Source organism: Mycteria americana, chromosome 16 (assembly GCF_035582795.1).
Source record: "Mycteria americana isolate JAX WOST 10 ecotype Jacksonville Zoo and Gardens chromosome 16, USCA_MyAme_1.0, whole genome shotgun sequence".
In the NCBI taxonomy this organism is placed as follows: Eukaryota; Metazoa; Chordata; class Aves; order Ciconiiformes; family Ciconiidae; genus Mycteria; species Mycteria americana.
The window spans coordinates 7,129,556-7,148,251 of NC_134380.1; the positions used below are offsets into that span (position 1 = coordinate 7,129,556).

General features: G+C 60.7%; 1 protein-coding gene across 2 annotated transcripts; it reads right to left on the reverse strand.

Moving 5' to 3' along the window:
* Window positions 1-303: 303 nt before the first annotated feature.
* RAB37 (RAB37, member RAS oncogene family) lies at window positions 304-8,471 on the reverse strand. 2 transcript variants are annotated; one of them, XM_075519073.1, is made up of 9 exons: window positions 8,325-8,471; window positions 6,149-6,259; window positions 3,984-4,025; window positions 3,772-3,838; window positions 3,633-3,685; window positions 3,141-3,206; window positions 2,313-2,369; window positions 1,960-2,036; window positions 304-1,851 (listed from the first exon to the last, which is right to left on the reverse strand). In XM_075519073.1, exons 1-9 carry the CDS (start codon window positions 8,418-8,420, stop codon window positions 1,746-1,748), a joined length of 675 nt encoding a protein of 224 aa, XP_075375188.1. In that variant the 5' UTR covers window positions 8,421-8,471; the 3' UTR covers window positions 304-1,745. The 2 variants fall into 2 exon arrangements, with proteins under 2 accessions (XP_075375188.1, XP_075375189.1); XM_075519074.1 differs by lacking the exon at window positions 6,149-6,259.
* Between the last annotated feature and the right edge of the window lie 10,225 nt (window positions 8,472-18,696).

Genomic DNA, 18,696 nt, shown 5'->3' on the forward strand with positions numbered 1-18,696 from the left:
CTCCGCACCATGAGAACAGCAGGGGAGGAGGTTGGTTTTAATTTAACAGGCCATGTTTACTCTTCCCCTCTCACCTTTGGACTGTCTGAAATGTGCAACGAAAGCCCCGGCGGGGAGGAAGGGGCCACGGGTGCTTCCCCCTCCCCACGGCTGCTCCCAGGGCCCCCTCGGCCCTGCTGCTCTGCAGCGCCTGGGTGCAGCAGCCTCCCACGTTGCAGACCCGGGGCAGGTTTTTCTCATGCAATAAAAAACCAGGCAGATGCAAAGCCTCAAAAATATCCAGCTTTAATCTGTAAACTTGCAAAGAGAGACCCGGGAGCAGAGCAGAAGCAAAGGAGGCATCGGGGCCGGTGAGGGACAAGCAGCTCGGGTGCAGGGCCAGGGAAGATGCTGGCGGGGACGGATGTGCCAGCCAGTCCCCGACTCCCACGTGCAGCATTGCCGTGCCCTCCACAGCTGCCCTTCGCATCAGCTCTTCAGCTACATAACCAAATATTCACCATCTCACTGCCCTACACAGTGCTCCGGGGAGCTGGCAGCGTGCCGGGAGGGTCGGCAGGACCAGGCTGAGCACCGGGGATGTGCAGCAACATGGGACCTGAGCCTTGCACCCTGTGCCCCACCGGTGCCCACTGGGCCAACGTAGCAGCATTTGCTGGCTGAAGCATCTCAGGCATCTGCTCTCCAGAGAGTGGGTTTCAGCTGCTATTTGCCAGCGGCAGGAAGAAACAGTTGTATTACACGTGCAGCGAGGGGAGAGAAACCCAGCCTGCAGGCACAGCAGCCCCAGGCTACCACGAGCACCTCCACCCCACCAGCTCCACCCCACCAGCCTGTGTGAGGCTGGAGATGGTTTTGTCTGGAGGGATTGAAAAGAAAAAAGGCTTTTCCTGTTAAAAAAAAAAAGTCTGTAATTCCCGTGGCTATGAGTCGGGGGGAGAAATAAAGATATTTCGAAATTGCCATGTGTGCTAGAAGTGCCCCAAGTGTCGCTTGGGCACTCCCAGGGGAGTTTTATTTCTAATGCCAGCTGCGCGGGCAGGGAGCAGGCTTGGCTGGACGCTTCCCCATCCCAGCCCTTCCTTCCAGCAGAACCGAGACACAACAGGGACATCGCTGCCTTCATGGCGGCAGGAGGATAAAAGCCAACAGCAGCAACCGCAGCAGCGAGGAGCCACGGCCAAGTGTGGGCACTGGCTGCACCCAGGCGTGGGGCAGCCTGGGGGGCAGAGCCGAAGCTCCCTGGAGGGAACCTGGAGCCCAGCAGCACCGGGGATGCGAGAGGCTGGATCAGGCCCTTCCAGCTGGACGAGAGCAGCGCTGAGAGCAGGGATGGCTGCAGGGGAGGCAAGGGCCAGGGGCTGCACAGGGGCTCATCCATGGCACACACATGGCCCCTCCAGCCGCTCCAAGGGTCCCTCAGCTATGTGCGGGGCCATATCCTGCATCCTGCTCAGGTGATGGAGGTGTCACTGTGGCTCGCTGGCCAGGCTGGCAGTAGTCACACCGCAGTTATTCCCCCGGTGGCACACAGTAAGCTCCAGGCATTGCCCTGCAGGGCAGCAGGATCTGGCTCCTGGATCCTGGCGCCGGGGCGATGGCTCTCCTTGTGCACACTCCGCTCTGCCATAGCGTCCCATCCACACGTGGCTTGTCAGAGCCTGGTTCTCTTGGGCAGGATTGGGCCCCTGCTCTGCCTCCCGCCTGCCTGCACCCCCAGGGCTGCTGGCTCCTCTTGGCTGCTCTCAGGCGAAGGCACAGCAGCTGGATTTCTTCTTCTGCGACTCTATGTAGTCTTGGATCTGGAAGCGGGGCTCGTCCGGCTGCTGCACCGCGCGCTGCTTCAGCTCCCTGGGGTGGTGGGGCCACGTTACCCCCCTCCGCCCGCTCCAGTGCTAGTGGCAGGAGGCGGTGGGGCTGGGGGGACACCTCCCTTGCCCGACTCCCCCAGGTACTCACTTGGCAATGGCCAGGAAGGCCAGCTCCACATTCATGCCTGTCTTGGCGCTCGTCTCCATGAAAGGCACCCCGTACTCCTGCAAGGGCAGCACAGCCCCATCAGCGGCCAGCCCCGAAATGCCCTCCTGCCCCTCCAAATCGTCCCTGTCACCTGGCCAAGGCTTGGGGACAAGGTGCTGTCCCTTCTCTGCCTTGCCCCAGGTTTTGTGTGCAAGTGGCTGCCACGCTGCCTGTGCTAGAGCCAGGCACATCTGGGCACCCATCAGAGGAGATGGCACGGCTGCACAGGGACCCTGAGTGATGTGCAATTGTCTGGGGGGGCTGCAGCTGGGTTAGACCCCAGCACGGCTCACCCTGGCCAGCGATGCTCCGTCCTCTGTCCTCACAGCCCTCTCGCTGCTCACATCGGCCTGCCAAGGGAAGGAAAGTGTCACCACATACCAGGGCCAGCTGGCACCTTGGGGGCATTTGGCAAGTAGGCAGTGTGGGGTGCACAGGGGGCTGCCAGGAACTGGGGTCGTCAGGGACCTGGGAACATCCAGTGCCCAGAGGAGAATCTGAGACCTGTTGAGCATCTGGGACCTGGTGGCATCAAGGATGCAGGGGGCATCTGGGACCTGGGGACACTGGGGACCTGGGGCAGCATCCAGTACCTGGGGCATTCAGGACCCAGGGGGTTTCTGGTACCCTGCTGGACATCGAGGACCCAGCATCATCCAGGATTCAGGGGGCATCCAGTCCCAGGGGAAAATCCAGTACCGAGTCAGGTATTGAGCACCCGGCAGCATCTGGGACCCCTGGAAAGAATCTGGGACCTGGTTGGGCATCTTGGGGCTTGGGGCTGCCTGGGATCTGGGGGTGCATCCAGGACCCAGGTGGGCATCCCATACCCAGCAGCACCCCGTACCCAGCAGCATCCCGTACCAGGAGCCTCAGCCTCGTGCTGTCCCCACTGGCCACCGGGGACACCTCTCCCCCCCTCCCCCCAAATCTCTGGGGTCACCTCTGGGCCTGGCTGAGCCCAGAAATCAGCGGAGCCCAGTGGAGGGTGCAGGCAGGGTGCACCCAGCTGGCAGGCAGAGCGCCCACCGAGCCCCATCCCTCCACAGCCACGGGGATGGCAAGGGCACGGCACGGCACGGCACGGCAGACCGCGGGGTGAAGGGGGACCCTGCACACACCTTATTGCCCAGCAGCATGATGACCACGTCCTTCTGGGCGTACTCGTGGATCTCCGTCAGCCAGGCCTGCAGGGCAGTGGGGCTGCATCGGGGCAAGTGGTACCCCCATCCCTCCCCTCTCATCCCCCATGCCCGCCCGTGAAGACCAGGAAAACGGCTTTTTTTTTGGCATGGGAACCGTTCCAGCATCACAGCCAAACAGTTGTGAAAATGCCCCATCTCCTGGCTATGGCCCAAGCCTACATGTACTTCACGTCCATCCCAAACCGCGTTTTCTCCCTCCAGCTTTTACTGTGTCCCTAAACAAAACTCACCCAGCTGTGCCAGGCACCCCGGGGATGAGCTCCAAGCCAGCTGGCTCTGGCCAAAACAGCTGGTGCTTGCATGCAAAACAAGCTTCAAACTGCCCCAAAACCCCAGCAAGCTGCACAGGGCACCCACGACCCCGATCCCCAGGGAGAAACATGCTCCCAACCGGCAGAGGGGACTCACGCGGATGTTGTCGAAGGACATCTTGCTGGTGATATCGTAGAGCAGAAGCAGGGCTGGAAGGGAAGAGGTAGAGGCATTGCCCCGCTGCAGGGACGCGCTCCGGCTGGTCTCCCCTGTCCCCACCGGACCCTGAACCCACCTTGGGCATCCCTGTAGTAGGCATGGGTGATGCTGCGGAAACGCTCCTGTCCTGCCGTGTCCCAGATCTGCCAAGAAGCCGCCTCGGTAAGAGCCGAGAGGGGAAACCCCCTGGCTGGGGATGCTCCTGCGGCTCCCAGCCCACCCACGCTCAGTCCAGGTTTTTTTTCCAGCAGCACGGCTGGGAATTGCTCACGCCCTCCCAAAGCTCACCTGCAACTTCACCTTCACGCCGTCCACAGCCACCACTTTGTTCTGCAGAAGAGAAGGAGAGCACGTTTATCAGCCCAAAGCGCGCCTTGGTGCCAGTGGCAGCCAGCCCCGGTGTGGAGCTGGCTATGCCCCAGCCCCTCGGCTGCTCTCCCCTGGCTGGCGGGATGAATCCAGGCTGTCCGTAGGGCTGGACATTTAACCCTCATTGCTACAAACCCCGGTCCTGCTGGGGGGCTGCGATGCCGTGTGGCACCTACAGGGACATCCCACAGCGGCATCCCCTCGTGCCAGGGTGGAAAAGGGCAGAATCAGGCCCTGACGGAGACAGGACTGCAAGATCCCAGCCTGCTTTGGATCTGGTGCCTCGCTCATCTCCCACAGCCAGTGCCCCTGTCCTGTGGCTCCTGAGTCCCCTAACGAGCCAGCTAATGATGCAGGCTGCACTGCAAAGCCCGGGGACACGGACCCGCTCCAGCTCCTGCCAGGCAGCCCTGGGCTTGCAGCAGCCCCTGCCCGCGTGGCCAGGGAAAGTTCAGCAGAGCTGGGGAAGTAGGGAGGGTCTTGCATGAACTACATCCAGATGCGCATCTATTAATAACATCTTGACCTGCTTTTATGTTTGTGCACCATAAAGCCCTGGCCCTTCTGCCAGGATTCCTCTTCTCCATGTGCTGAAGGGACCACCACTGCACTCAAAATTTGGGCTATTTGCAGCAATTTAAGGCCTTCAGATGCTACGAGCTGCCTGGGGGTGCTCAGTGGGCAATGCTGGGTGTCCAGTTCAGGTTTCCTTGCTGGTGGGAGCCTTGCTTGGCCCTTAAAGGTGGTTGCACACGCTGAGCTGGGGGGTTGCAGGCAGCACATAGCTTTATCCAGCACAGCAGGAGGAAATCTCCCAGCTCAGGGCAGTTTGCAGCCAGGCATCGGGGCCGCTCGACCCTGCAGCTGGGCTGGGACTGGGGAAGGGAAGCAGCATTTGCAAGTGAGCAGGGAAGGCGGTTATCAGAGAGGGCTTAAGCAATCACTGTACCCAACTCGGAAGCACAGGGACTTCTCTCCAGAGGCCCGAGAAAAGAAAAGCAGGAGTTACCAAAGGGCTATTTTAAGACTTTTAAAGAATTGTGCTTGGAGGGATGATTCTGGAAAGAGAAGACCCCTATAAATAATTTGGTTGCCTGGAATTGTTTGAAATGGAAATTCAGCCCATGTGGAGATGATAGAAGTTGAGAAAATGGGCTGAATAAAACAAAAAATGTGCCCTAGGAGACACTGGAAATTACCTACCAGCAGCAAGCTGTGAGCTGCTGGAGGGAACGCTTGCACAAGGCAGAGCGAGCACCTACGAGCTGGCAACACCCCTGGGGCGTCCGGTGCTGAGCCCAGCAGTGGCACACAGCAGATTTTCTTTCTTTCAGGACTTTATTGGAAGGACGGGCTAAGAGACCCCTCCAAAGCAAATCCACAGCCGTCTCCCCCGGCCCCCACTCACCAACCCACCCCAATTCCCCCCTGCAAGCCAAGAGCAGCCGGGGCAGCAAAGGTGGCAGAAAACCAGAGCAGCTGCAGCTGTGGAGGCAGAGGAAGCGCCGACCGCGCTCGACATGTGTCGGCAGCCGCAGGCAGAGCCCTGCCCAGGGACACCCCCCGTGACTTCCAGCCTGCTGAAACACTGCTCTACCCTGTGCTGCAAACAGCTCTGCCTGCCCGTGCATCCCCAGACAGACCCTGCAGCTGAAATTTGGTGAACAGGGAGCAGTGGGAGCGTTTAAATGGGATCCGGTGACCTTAACAACTCCTCAGCAGTCAATTTCAGCTTCAAGGCACAAAATTATAGCAACCAGCGCTTGTCCCCGCCAGCCATTGGCCTCAGCCCGGCCGGTGGAGTGTGCCGGCTGCCCACCGCACAATCCCAGCCCATGCTGGGATGGGCTAAACTGAGGCCTTTTGCTGATTTAAAGGCAAGAGGTGATGTTCCCAGCGGGCTCTTCTGTCTGTTACCATTCTCCCAGGGAGAGGTGGAAGGGTTTCAGCAAGCGCCTGCAGCCAGTTAGGAGATTATTTGGGGTGCGAAGGCTGGAAACCCCCCGTCCCCCTTTCCCAGTGTCCCGTCCTGGTCAAGGTGCGGGTTGGGGGAGGCGAGGGGCCAGCAGCCATGGTGGTCTCACCCGGAAATCTATGCCCACGGTGGCTATGAACGTCCCGGAGAGAAAGGCCCCGTCTTTGAACTGGAGCAGGAAGCAGGTTTTCCCCACGCCCGAGTCTCCAAGTAACATCACCTGCAAGATGGGCGCAGGGAGAGGTGTCAGCGGGCCGGGGAGAGGGCACAATCCCTGGGTGGTGCTGAGCCCCCCCGGGTCCCTTGTGTCCCTCCATTTCTTTCCCCAGGGCTGGTCCTGCCGAGTCTGGGGAGCCCCGTGAGAGCTGGGGGTGGGATGGGACCCCGAGGGTGCAGCCAAGCAGTGCCCCAGGGCAGGGGAGCAGCCCCCAGCCACCAAAAAGGGGGAGAGCAGAAGAGGAAAGCTGATGGGAAGGCAGGTACCGCAGCAAGAAGAGGTGTCTCCTGGCCGGCCCCTGGCCATCTCCCAACCCGGGAGAACCAGCCACAGCTCCCAGACACGTGGAGCCACCTCTGCCCCCCAGCCCAGGTGTGCCCAGCCCAAGGGCTGATGCATGGCTTGGGCAAACCCCGCCGTGTCCGGGACTCTTGCCCTGCCTGTGCAGACACCAAAGCAAACACGGTGCCTTTTCCCCTCCTGCTAAGCAAATAGGCTCAGCCCAGGCTCCACGGCTGCTCTGGCACTGCCAGAACCAGGCACCCAGGCAGGCAGCAGCCAGGACCAATGCTGGTCTCCATAAGCACAGTCTTACCTGATGCCGTGCTCTCATCCCTGCTCACCAGCAGCAGCCCTTTCCTGCCCAGCAATATTTAACCTGATGCTGACTGCATCTGTGCCCTGCCTAAAAATGGCAGAGAGAAGGACTCCAGCAAGAAGGTCCATCCCCGCAAGGTCACCCTGTTGGGACACTGGAGCCTGCAAAGCAAACCCATATAGCCCTGCTGCCCCCAGGCCAGGCAAACACAGCAAGCCGTGGCCACCCTCCACAGGGAGGGCACAGCAAACACCCCGCAGGCCAGGACAGCCAGAGCTGGGGGCTGGAAATGCTCTCCCTCCTGCCAATCCACTTTGCTGGTCAAATCCTTCCCCGGGACACCCCAACCCAGCCCAGGCTGGAGGGCAGCTGGGAACACCATCCAGTTCTGCCTCCACCTCACTCCAGATCAAGCTGGCAACTGATTTCCTCCCTCAAACACAAAAAATTCCCTCCAGTATCAGCCTGTGAAAGGAGTCAGAGCGGAGAGGATAAAGGCGAAGGAATAAAAGCGGTTTAGGGCAAGTGGCAGCACGCAGGACCGCTTTGGGAGCTGCCTCAGCGAGGCAGCGGGACGTCTCGGGGCTGGCACCATCAGCGCTGGGCTCGGCCTGGGGCTGCGTATTAAATTTTTCAGGTAAAAGGTTCATCGGCCCTGTGCCTCCCCTGTGCCGCCGGGATGAAGAGGGGCAACCCTCGGCCGGGCTGGGCTGGGGAAGAGGGGGGCACTCGGGGAGGAGGGTTCCCACCCCAATATCTGGCAGGGGCGTGGGGGCGTTTGCAGTGCGGGGGGCCGCAGGGTGGGTGCGGGTCCTGGGCTGGCTCGGCTCCGGGGCACACACGCTGCCCCCTCCCCGTGCCCTTGGGATGCTGTGATGGGCTGGATGGGGTCCTGCTTCCCCTGCCCTGTATCACGGGGCACCGCTGCGCCGGCTGGCAGGAGCCCCCCTTGCCCGGAGAAGGGCAGGACGGGCTTTCAGAGGGCGGAGCTCGGCCGTGCCCCCCCCCCAGGGAGTCCCGCTGCCCACCAAGCCGAGAGCCCCAAAAGCCCGATTCCTGCAGCTGGGCCGCCGGGGCCGGGACCCCCATCGCCAGCTCGGGGCAGGGACACACCCGGGGCCAAGACCTCCCCCCGCCCCCGGGACAGGGACCCCCTCTCTCCACCTCCCGGGGGGGCAGGATCCCCATCCCCACATCTGCTAGATCTGGGACCCCCCCGGGGCAGGGGCGGGCGGGGCTGGGGGGGCTCAGCTGGGGCCGCCGCCTCCTTCCCTTTCCCCTTCCCCTTCCCCGGCCCGCAGCCGCTTCCTGGGCGCGATCGTGGCAGCGGAGGAAGTGAGTGGCCCCCGAGACCCTCCCTGGACCCCTCCTGGTCTCCCCCGGGCCGGGGCCAAGCCCCAACCTCCACCCCCGGCAGGGCTTGGGGGGTCCCTCCCTGCTCCCCCCCCCGCACCCCGCGCCGCCTCCCACCTTGCCGGCCAGCTCGTAGTCCCGGGGCAGCGCCGGGAGGGTCCCGCTCCCCGCCGGGGTGTCCCCGCTCCCCGCCGCCCCGCCGGGGCCGCTCATGGTCTGTCCGAGCGGAGCCGCCGAGCCCCGGCGCCGCGGGGCCAGCGAGAGCCGCGGCCCCACCCGGCCCGGCCCGGCCCGCCTTCCTCCTCCTCTTCCTCCTCCTCCTCCCCGGCCAATGCCACCCCCAAGGCTGTGCCCCGGCTGCCTCCCTGCCCGGCCTGGCCCCGGGATGAGGAAGAGGAGGCTCAAGACTGGAAACCCGCCCCCCTGCACCCCCACATCGGGGACCGCGGGGTGCTTAGGTTTGCCAGGGGCTTGGCGGCACCAGACGGCGGGCAGAGCCCTGGCACGTCCCTCTGGGCACATGGATGGGGAGAGGAGGAACCACTCACCCCACAAACTAACAGCCCCCCATCCCCCACGGGGTGTGGGGATGGAGACCCCGGTGATGCCAAATCACCCCCTGCCGTGCCGGGTCGGTGGGGACGGCAGCTCCCACTCCCATCCCACCAACCCACCCGAGAGTGGGGGGTTTGTCCTGTCCGCTGCAGCCCCGATGGCTGCCGAGCTGGGCCCCGGGTTAGCACCAAGGCGCAGCGAAGCCGGGAGGAAACCAGAAGCAGCAGCCGTTAGCCGGAAGCCGCACTCTGCGGCGAGCCGGTTCAGCGGCGCCTGTGTCACGGCTGGGACGGCTGCCGAGACTCCTTCTCCCCTGGCTGCTCACAGCCCCCAGCATCCTACGCCAGCCGTTGGGGCCCGGCTCATAGTGTACTTCATTTGGGAAAAGCCCAAGCGTGGGAATGCGGGAGAAGGCCCGGGAGAGAGCCAGGGATGTTGTGTTACCCAAAAACTCACTCCACAAAACCTCATCCAGGTCCATGCACTATAGCTGCCCAGGGTCTTCAGGCTTACAGGCACCACTCCACAGACAGGAGCGTTCAGCCCCCTCTGATTTATTTTCCCTGGGATACCCAGCCCATGTCCCCCGTGCCAGGTCTAATCTCAGCGCAAACCCCCCAGCCTTGCTCACGCCGCTGGGATTCAGGCGTGTGGGGCTCCAGTGCAGAGCTGTGCCCCTCACCGCTCTCGGGGTGAAGGCCACGCCTGGCCGCGGGAGGTCCGATGGCAGAGATGCCCTCTGCAATGGCACCTGCCCCCCACCTTCCCTGGCTGCCAGCTCCTGCTCCAGCCAAACCTTCCTCTGCCCCTCGGGAAAGGGAACCTGTATTTCCAGTCCTGTAACTGCGCTCAGACCCAGCTGGGGGATTTATAGTTTATATACGCTCTTTGGCCAGGAAAGAGCCCAGAGATGAAGGCTGGAGGCACTCGGAGCTCCTGGAAGCAGCTGAGCTCCCCTGCAGCTTGCTGGGGGGGGGGGGGGGCTGGAAAGATACGGCGAACCGTGCTGGTGCTCATGGAGTTGCCTGGGCAGGAAAAATGCCTGGCTGAGCATCACCTCCACATGCCAGCATTTGCTGCAGGAGAAACGAGGTAGCCGGGAGCCGGCAAAGGTCGGGAGCACGGCTGAGCCTCCTCTGCCTGCCCAGGGCTCGGCACTGCCCACAGCAGCACCCTTGGCTGCCAGACCCTGGGCTGCTTGGCCCCAGACCCCCTGTGCCAGTACCACATGTTTCCCTGCTTCCTTGGCCTGGACTAGAGAGAAAATCCCCGTGGGTAATAGCCTCCTCATGGGTAATTGCAATCCCGTGGGTAATAGCCTCTTGCTGAGCCCCAGCCTTGCCACGGATGCTGGAGGATTGCCGGTCTTGCTGTGAGGTGAGGTCCCAAGTGCTGTCTCCGTCCCAGGCTCCCCGGGAGAGGGGATACATGGGCCGGAGCCGCTCTCCGGCCCCGCAGCAACTCTGCAAATAGCTCTGGATGGCGGCCGAGTGCTTTTCCCAGGCGCTGCCGCCATCTGCCTGACTTTTCACGAGGGCCCCGGGGCCTCGCAGGCAGAACACAGGCTGGCTTCTCCCTGGGAGAGTGGGGCTGCTCCAGAGGCGGCTTTCCATGTGCAGTGCAAGGGGCTTTGCTCGGGCACGGCCCCACCATGGGTTTTGCAACATGAAGCCTCATCCATCCTCCACCCATATCAGCAGCCCGAAGCACGGCTGCCCCCAGCTTGCCGGTGAGCACACAGCTAAACTGTCCCCTCAACCAGCAGCACCAAAACAAATTCTGCCAGTTCTTTGTGCTCAGCACCGCTTAGTATCATAGAATCATAGATTATCATTACCCAAATAAAACCGCTCCCCCAAGGGTGAGTGAGGTTGCACAGCCCAGGGACCAGGGATTGGGCTCTTACCGTAAACCCAATGCCCACGGTGGCAGAGAAGGAGCCAGGAATGAACTTGCCCTGGTCAAACTGGACCAGCAGAGATGTCTTGCCCACGCCGCTGTCTCCGACCAGGATCGTCTGCAAGGACCAGGTAAAGAGGAGTCAGCATGCGGGAGCAGGCGATGCCCGAGCCTGCAGGCATGGTGTGCAGCTGGGGGCCGGGCCTTTGGGGAGGGCGTGCTGGGGGGATGCGGCAGCGAACGCAGCAGGATAGGGAGGGACCAGCCCAGCCCCAGCCCATGGCAGAGCCATGAGCCCCGTGGCAGCCCCGTGGCCCAACTCCACTGCACAGCCCCGCTTGGCAGCAGATTGTCCCCACGGGCTGCTGGGTGCCAGTGCTGTGGCCAGATGGCTTGTCTCGCTGCGCCCTGTCCTTCGCTGTCACTTTTGGTCCTGCCACCTGCCCAGTGGGGGAATTTCCACCCCTCTGACCATCTCTGTAATAAATGAGATGTGCTGCAGGCTGAGCTTTGGGCATGAGCTCCACTGTGCCCTCTCCAAGTGCAGAGAGATGGAAAAGAAAGCAAAGCACAGCCTGTCATGGAGAGCAAGCAGGAGAGATGTTCCTGCCCCGGCTCGGGAAGCTGCCAGGCAGAGGCAGCCTTGGCTAGCGCAGCTCTGGTGGAAAACCTCTGGGAGGACTCTGGCAGTGCTGGATTACATCCAAAACTGTTTAATAAAGAGAGCGTCTCCCGCAGCTGCTGCACCCAGCCACAGCCACACAGCCTCTCTGGGGCACCGGCTGTCTTCAAGCTGCATTAACACTGTGCACCCGCAGCGCTCCCCCCCAGCAGGGCACTGGGCTTGAAGTCACGGAGCCTCTCTGCCTCTCCAGCCCTTCATGGGAAGCCCCAGGGCTCTTCCACAGGGAGCAAAGCTTGCTTGTCCCTGAGCAGAAGGGACAAGGGAGCTGTGCAGGTGTCAGAGCTAGGGCATTGCCATTGCCTCCTGAGCAGCTCCCAAGCTTCTGGGCCCATAGCCCTGTTACCCACACGCATTCCTGGGGAGCCCGTCCTCCCTTCTGCTCCTGCCCATGCTCCTCCAAATCCCCAGCCCAAGGGAGACCAACAGTGCAAACGCAAACCTTTCCCTTCCCTTTCTGCCAGTATCTGGGTTTTGTTGGCAGAGCCGCCGGTGCAAACATTCCCATCCTTTCAGGAAACCGAGGCACTTTCAACCCTTTCACAGGGACACAAGTTAAAATAAACACTCTGCTAAACGGGTATTTTGCTCAGAAGTGGTTTTGGCTCTGTCTTTCAGGACGCGGGTGTTCCCATAGCTGCAGCCCTGGCAAGCGCCAAGCCAGCCCTGGGGCAGTGTCCCCCCGTACTGGTCCCCCTGTCACCCCTGAGCCAGCGAGGTGCTGGGGCTGAACCTCCCCACTCTCTGCCTCCACCTGTGCCGCACTTCGCTGCATCTGTTGTTTCTCCCCTTGATCTGTGTTTAGTGCGATGCAGCTCCAGCAGCCCTGCTCTGTCCTGGGGCACCTCAGCCCTGTGTCCTCACCCCAGGTGACATCGCAAAGGTCACTCTTCGCCTGCTGAGTGGGAGCTGTTGCTTCAGCATCTTCCCGATGGCCAGGAGATCCTCCGCACGCAGCCGGTGCTGTCCCTCCATCACCTCCCCTGCACTGAGGGGCCCTGGGGTGAAACCCAGCCTGGCACCACTTCAGGCACTACGCATACCCCCCTGTGAAGTGCAGGGCAGATGAGCGTGGAGGAACGTGTTTACTCAAGTGCCTGAAGAGCCCGGGAAGATCAAGACCTGATTTTGTGCCCCGGGAGGCCATGGGGGATCCAGCCACCAGGCACGTGCCACAGCACCCAGCACCGTGATTCCTGCCACCCCATGGACCCTGAAGGAGTGGGCTGAAACCAAAAGCTGAGGAGCTTGGGGACCACAAATAAAGCACGAACGTGGACTGGCAGGAGACCAGCATCCTGCCTTGCATAAATCACCGCACCACAACCTGCCTGGAGCCTAACACTGATACGCTTCAGTGAAATGCTCACTTCAGTGAATCAGCGTTTTCCCTTGGAAAAAACATCCCAAACCCCAAATATCTTCTGGGAAAAGCCTGACCTGCCGAGCAGAGCTGTTGGCAGGAGGGAGCTCTGCACCTCTGCCAGATGCATGCTGCTACACAGACCTGTGTGCTGAGAGGAAGCAACCTGCGGCCAGATCAGCAGCCGGAGATTTCTCCCTCCTCCCTAACTAGATGTTGGCCTGTTTGTGGGTCACTTGTACATTCAGAGCAGCCTCATGGCTGGGAGCCTGCGCAGGAGCTGGGGGGATGTTGGGAGGCAGAAATCTCTGGGTGAAGCCCTTGTGCATGGGCCAGAGGAGCCAGGTCACCCCTTTCCCTGGGGAGAATTTCCCTGCCCAAGCTCCCCTTGGCTTTGCCCTGGGGCCCAGGCACGTTCCCCATGCAGAGAGCAGGATCTGCCCCCAGAGCAGCCACAGGGGAAAACACCACATGGTTCATTGCCATGGGGCTCCCGCACTCCAGCGCTGCATTTTTTGGTGCTACTCACTATTCTCAGGTAAAATACTGGTGCTGGGAGGTGCAACAAGACCAGCTGCACCCTGCAGAGCTGTCTTTGGGAGCAGTTAATGCAGAGAACGGCATTAATTATGGAGGGAGGAGAGCTGGCTGGAATGAGCACCAGAAAGCCTCCAGAGTCCAGGATTTACAGAGAACATGTATAAAAGGCAGACTCCCCTATCAATAATTTAATTGGGATTTATAATAGAGACAACTCATGAATTGCTTCATGACTTAATAATTATAGTAAAAGTTGGCCTGAATCAGCCAAGAGACTTTCCTAATGACTTTAGGAAAAGCTAATGGGCTCTGTGGAGGTATAGCACAGTGGAAATCACTGTGGCCTTCCTGGTTACAAAATAAACACAAAAGAAGAATAAAAACCCCACTGTGGAGTGATGTGGCTAGCCAGCTGCCAAAACCTCAGGCTGGACATGCGTGAGTCATGATAGCAAGAAGCCTCCCAGTGACAAAGCTCCGTACCTGCCCTGTCTCTTGCCAGCATCCTCAGCCACAGCCCACCCTCCCCAGCACCCACTCAGACCCCCAGGTTTTCCCAGGGTTTTTTTTGCCTGGAAAACTTTGCTAAAAAGTTGCAAGATTCCTTTTGGTGCTGCAGTTCCTTTCTGCATGGTGGTGTGGAGATGGATCAGTGCTTTGCCGGGGTGCTTGCACAGTCGGGCTGGCCAAGGTGCAGAGGGAAACCTGGAGAGCCAGTCGGTGACAGTCCCAAAGCACTGCTCCTGAGCCCCAGCACAATCAAAGCAATTCTTGTTTCCAGCTAAAGGAAATGATTTCCACGGGGTGGGCAGAGGTAACTTCGCTTCCCCACCACCCCACAGCTCACCTGCTCCACAGCCCCAGCAGAAAAGCGGGCACAGCTTGTAACACACCTTCAAGCAGACCTGTCTGCCTGCTCTGCCTTAGGGAAAGAGCAAATATCCCTCCCCACACCTCAAATGAGAGGTTTTGGACTAATTCAGACCTAGATGAATCACCTCCCTTCTAAATTGCTGCTGGCTCAGTGTAGGTTGCAGAGACAAGGAAGAGCGACGGGGCAGCAAGGGCAAACCCACTCAGATCTCCCCTACCCGTGCTGGCAGCCAGCAAGCAAAGGAGATATTTTGGTCTAACATGCCTAAGGAAGAGAAGTTTTGCATGGCTGTCAAGGCAATGCAGGGAGGTGATTGCTGCATTTCCAGTGCCAGCCAAGCAGGAGGAGATCTGGGATAACGCATGTGGGTTGAGGTTATCTTCCAGTTCATTTTTGAGCTTCAGCATGCTGTAGCTGGACCTGGGCTAAATGTAGCTAGTAGGAGCCTGACAGGGTAAAACCCCAGTCCTGGGGGATGCAGGGAGGTGAGAGGTGCTCTCCACGGGCTCTTCTGCTGCTCTCAGAGAGTTGCTGAAGCCCCAGACCCAAAGGTTTGCTCCCAGGTCAGCAGGATTTGTTGCAACAAATTGTGGCAGTTGTGTACATGCACCCCAGCACAGCTGCCTCCAGAGCTCAGCCAGGACACGGCACTGGGAAAGGTCTGAGAGCGAAGCCATGGCTGCTTTCGGCCCCTTGCCGCCCTGCTCTCATGGTCTCTCAGGGATGCATTACTGAGACTTATTTTTACCTGCTCTATATACAAAATTGTGCTGTCTCTCCCCTGCTCCAGGGCAACTTGGATGCTGCTGGATGCTTCCTTGAGCTGTCCTGTGCCACTGGGACACCTCAGGGCTGTCCCCACCCTGCCCAGGTGCTGTTTTACCATGGCCAAGCCCCTTACGCTGGCTCAAGCCAGAGCCCAGGGCCCTCTGCCAGCCCCACTGCGCCCTTGCCCTGGCAGAGGTTGTATTTCAGCCCTGTAGACATGAGCCCTAGGGCTGCACATCAAAGAAAAGCCAGCTCAGATCATACAGGGGATCCCTGCTTGCAAACCCCCTGCTAGCACCTTGGATCAACCTCAGCCCAGGGGCACATCCCTCTTCCCCTGGGGCTTGTTCCAGCTAAATGGATCCAAGCATCTAATGGGAGGAAGAATGATTTTGCAATGGGTCAAATCAACTGAAAACAGAATCTGTCATTTTGTGCCAAGTGAAACTTTTCTGGAACAGCCCAGAACAAACCTCTGCTGTTCCCGCTTTGATTTGCTCCTAGCCCATTTCCTCCCCAGGCCTGGGTTTAGACACCAACCAGAAGTCATTTAACCTTTGCCTCCAGAGTGCAAAGCTCTCTTGGGGTTTCTCAGCACATCTGAAATGTGATTCCTTGCTCAGAAACAAGATCTAGCAAGGTATTTGCTGCCTCATGTCCCTGGAGCAAGAGCAGGCTTGTTTCTGCAAGACAAGCAACCCAGCCAGGAGTAGCAGCAAAATACCAAAGGAAATGGCAGAGAACATGGGACCGGGATGGTTATTTGTCTGGGCAGCTCTTCTGCCCAGAGACTCATTTCCACCAATGTCGTTCCTTTACTGCAGCAGCTCATTGCTGGAGAAGAGAGAGTTAAGGCTTTGCAAAGAATCAAACTTTCTTGAGTCATCCCTGGAGGCATGTCCTACGTACTCTGTACAACAGAAAGAGTTGCCAGTAATTGATATTTTCCTGCTAATCAAAGGCTGGACACATTGCCCTGAGTAGAGCGGGATATAGAATAGAGAGAGATTTGTGAAGAGGGATCCACACAGCCCCAGCCCTTTCCCCTGCCCTGCCCCACCCCTGTTTTTCCCCTGCTCCCCAGGGGTGTCGGTCCCTGCATAGTCACTGGGGACTGCAGCAAAGCAGCGTGAGGACAGCAAGAAGGAGTGATAGGTGGATCTGGCAGAGATCAGCGTCTCATCTATGTCTCCTGGAACTCCTGGGCAGCGTCTGACTGCAGGGAGCAAAAGCCCTCCTCCAGCAGAGCCTGCAGCAGAGTCTGAGCCACCCAGGTCTTGCGGGGACAGCAGCAGTCGCGGCCACCCTCCGTGCAAGTGGAGTTACAAAACGCAGTCCCAAGGACCCCGCAAAAGAGAAGTGTTTTAAAGCAAGGAGGGCAGGGATGGACGCCTCTTGGGACACCGCTATTTCACGGCAGGGAAGTCCCGGCTGCTTAGGCTGTCTGTGGCAAACAGCCCCGGGGTGCAGCTCCCACCGACCCCCCGGAGCATGCACAGGACAGCGGGAGCGGCTGAACGCCGGCGGCGGGCTGTGCCGCGGGGCTGGTGCCTTTCCAGCGCTCCTGCCCGCTTTGCTTTCCAAAACACGCCCGATCCCGCCGCCCCCCTCCCCACCGTCACCCGGGAGGTGGCGGGGACCGGGACAGAGCCGCGCGGGTTGCCCAGCCCCGGCCGCCGCGGGGCGAGGGCGGGGGGAAAGAGCTGCAGCCGCGCCCCCCCCCCGCCCCCGGCAGGATGGGGGGTGGCGGATGGGTCCCGCCGGGGCAAGAGGAGAGGGGAGGGGAGAGGGACAGAGTTTGCCGGGGAAGTTCAAGCAGGCGCCCGGCCTCGGCAGTCGCTCTCACGCCGCCCCGGCACCCCCGGCCCCGTGCACTTTGCAGCCCCCCCGCCCCCGAGCACCGCCGCTGCCCCAGCCCTACCTTGTGCAGCAGCGCCTCGTTGTAGCCAGCCCCCCCGGAACCGGCGGCGCGGGCCGCCATGGCCGGGGTGCACGGGCCGGCTGCGGCCGCCGGGGGGGCCGGGCCGCTCCTGCAGCACCGCGGACAGCGCCCGCGCCGCCTTCAGCACCGCGGACAGCGCCCGGCTCCGCTCGGCCCGGCCCGGCCCGGCCCCGTTAGTCCCGGTCTGGCCCGGCCCGGTCTGGCTCCGCAGGGAGCGCGGCTCGGCCCGGCCCGCTTCAGCACAGCCCGGCTGGGTTTGGCCCCGTTGAGTTCTGTTCGGCGCGGCGCGGCCCGGTTCAGCCCGGCCCGGCCCGGGCCCCCGCAGGGCTGCGGAGCGGTGCCCGGCTCCTCGCCGCCGCCGCGGCCGTGCCCGCCCCGCTCGCAGGAGGAGGGACAGGGGGGGAAGGGGGGGGAGGCCGGTCCCGCCCGGGGGCGGGGAGGCCGTGGGAGCTCCCCTCCACGCAGGCAGGCCCCGCGGCAGTTTCCACACAACCGCTGGTCCCTCTCCAGCCGCCGCCCCCCGTCCCCGTCCACCGTGATAGAGGACCCCCCCGGCTCTGCAAAGAGCCCGGGGCTCCCTGCCCTCACCCTCGCTAGCGGGAAACGCTGCCCTTCCTCCCTCTGCTGTGGGAGGCGTCCACGGGGCACGGTCAGGCGGGGCTGGAAGGCAGCCCTGGGCAGAGAGTCTTCTGGCTGCCTGCTCCGATCAATCGCCGAGCTAAGAGCACGAAGCCAGGTCCGCTGTGCTGCTCGAGCCGTGCTTCGCACCTGGCTCATTGGCAATCACGTTAGGGAGCCCCATGCCCACACTGGGGCTGCTCCGGCTGATGCTCCTCCAGCCCATACAGCCGTTCGTTGGGCATCCATGGGCAGTGGCGAAGCACAGACCTGCGTGATCACCAGGGTTAGTGGTGTGTCACCCCAGGGAGGGGCAGCGGCTTGTGCTAGCCAGACCATTTCACCTTCTTTACGAAAATAGTGCTAACCTGAGCCTGGCTACTCTGGCAGCTCCCCTTTGGAAACCCACTGCATTTACAGAGCCCAGTTAGGAGCCTGCTTGGAGTGAAAAACAAATTGTATTTAGAAACAGGAGGAATCTGTGCCTAAACCTGGAGGTGACAGTCAATATCTCATTGAGATCCTTTTATTTACAACTCCCTTCAGAGCAATCTGGTGCTGTCGATTAGACTGGAAAGAAATTAATCTTTACTGAGAAGTTTATTTAAGAGAGACTTGATTCAATCTCCAGTTGCCTCCTTCCAGATCAGCAGACGGCCCCAAGCTAGAGTAACAGACCATGTTTCCAAGAGCCATCTGCACCCGTCCGATTGCAGTTTGACTGCCTGGGCCTGACGTTGCTAATTATATCTGCCCGCTAGTTCCTCTGACAGCAGAGACAGTTCTGCTGGGTCAGATGATCAGTCTTGGCAACAACAGCCAGAAAAGATGAAAAACAACCCAGACGGGCAGGGGGTTTTCAGGCTTGCCCAAGGCCAAGAAGCTAAACTCTGACCCGACACAGACCATCCTGCAGCCAGACCACCCGTTGGTCTCAAGCACTGTAAGATGATCAACAGCTCAAAAATAAGCGATATCATGAGCCACTGTCTGGGTCAGATAATTTATCAGTGGCGAGGCCAGTGTCATCGTTCAACACAGTGCACACACCCCACACCAGGTCAGGCCAGGAAGACAAGAGCAGCAAACCTCAGGGTGACTTCAACAAAGCCAGGGCAACTCTCTGTCCTCTTAAATACACCGAGAACAAAAAGCCTTTCCATGGGTGTCCCAGTGCCGTATCGGCCCCTTGAGGATGGACACCTCACGCTAACATGCCTCAAGTGTGTGCTCAGCCTTCTCATGCCC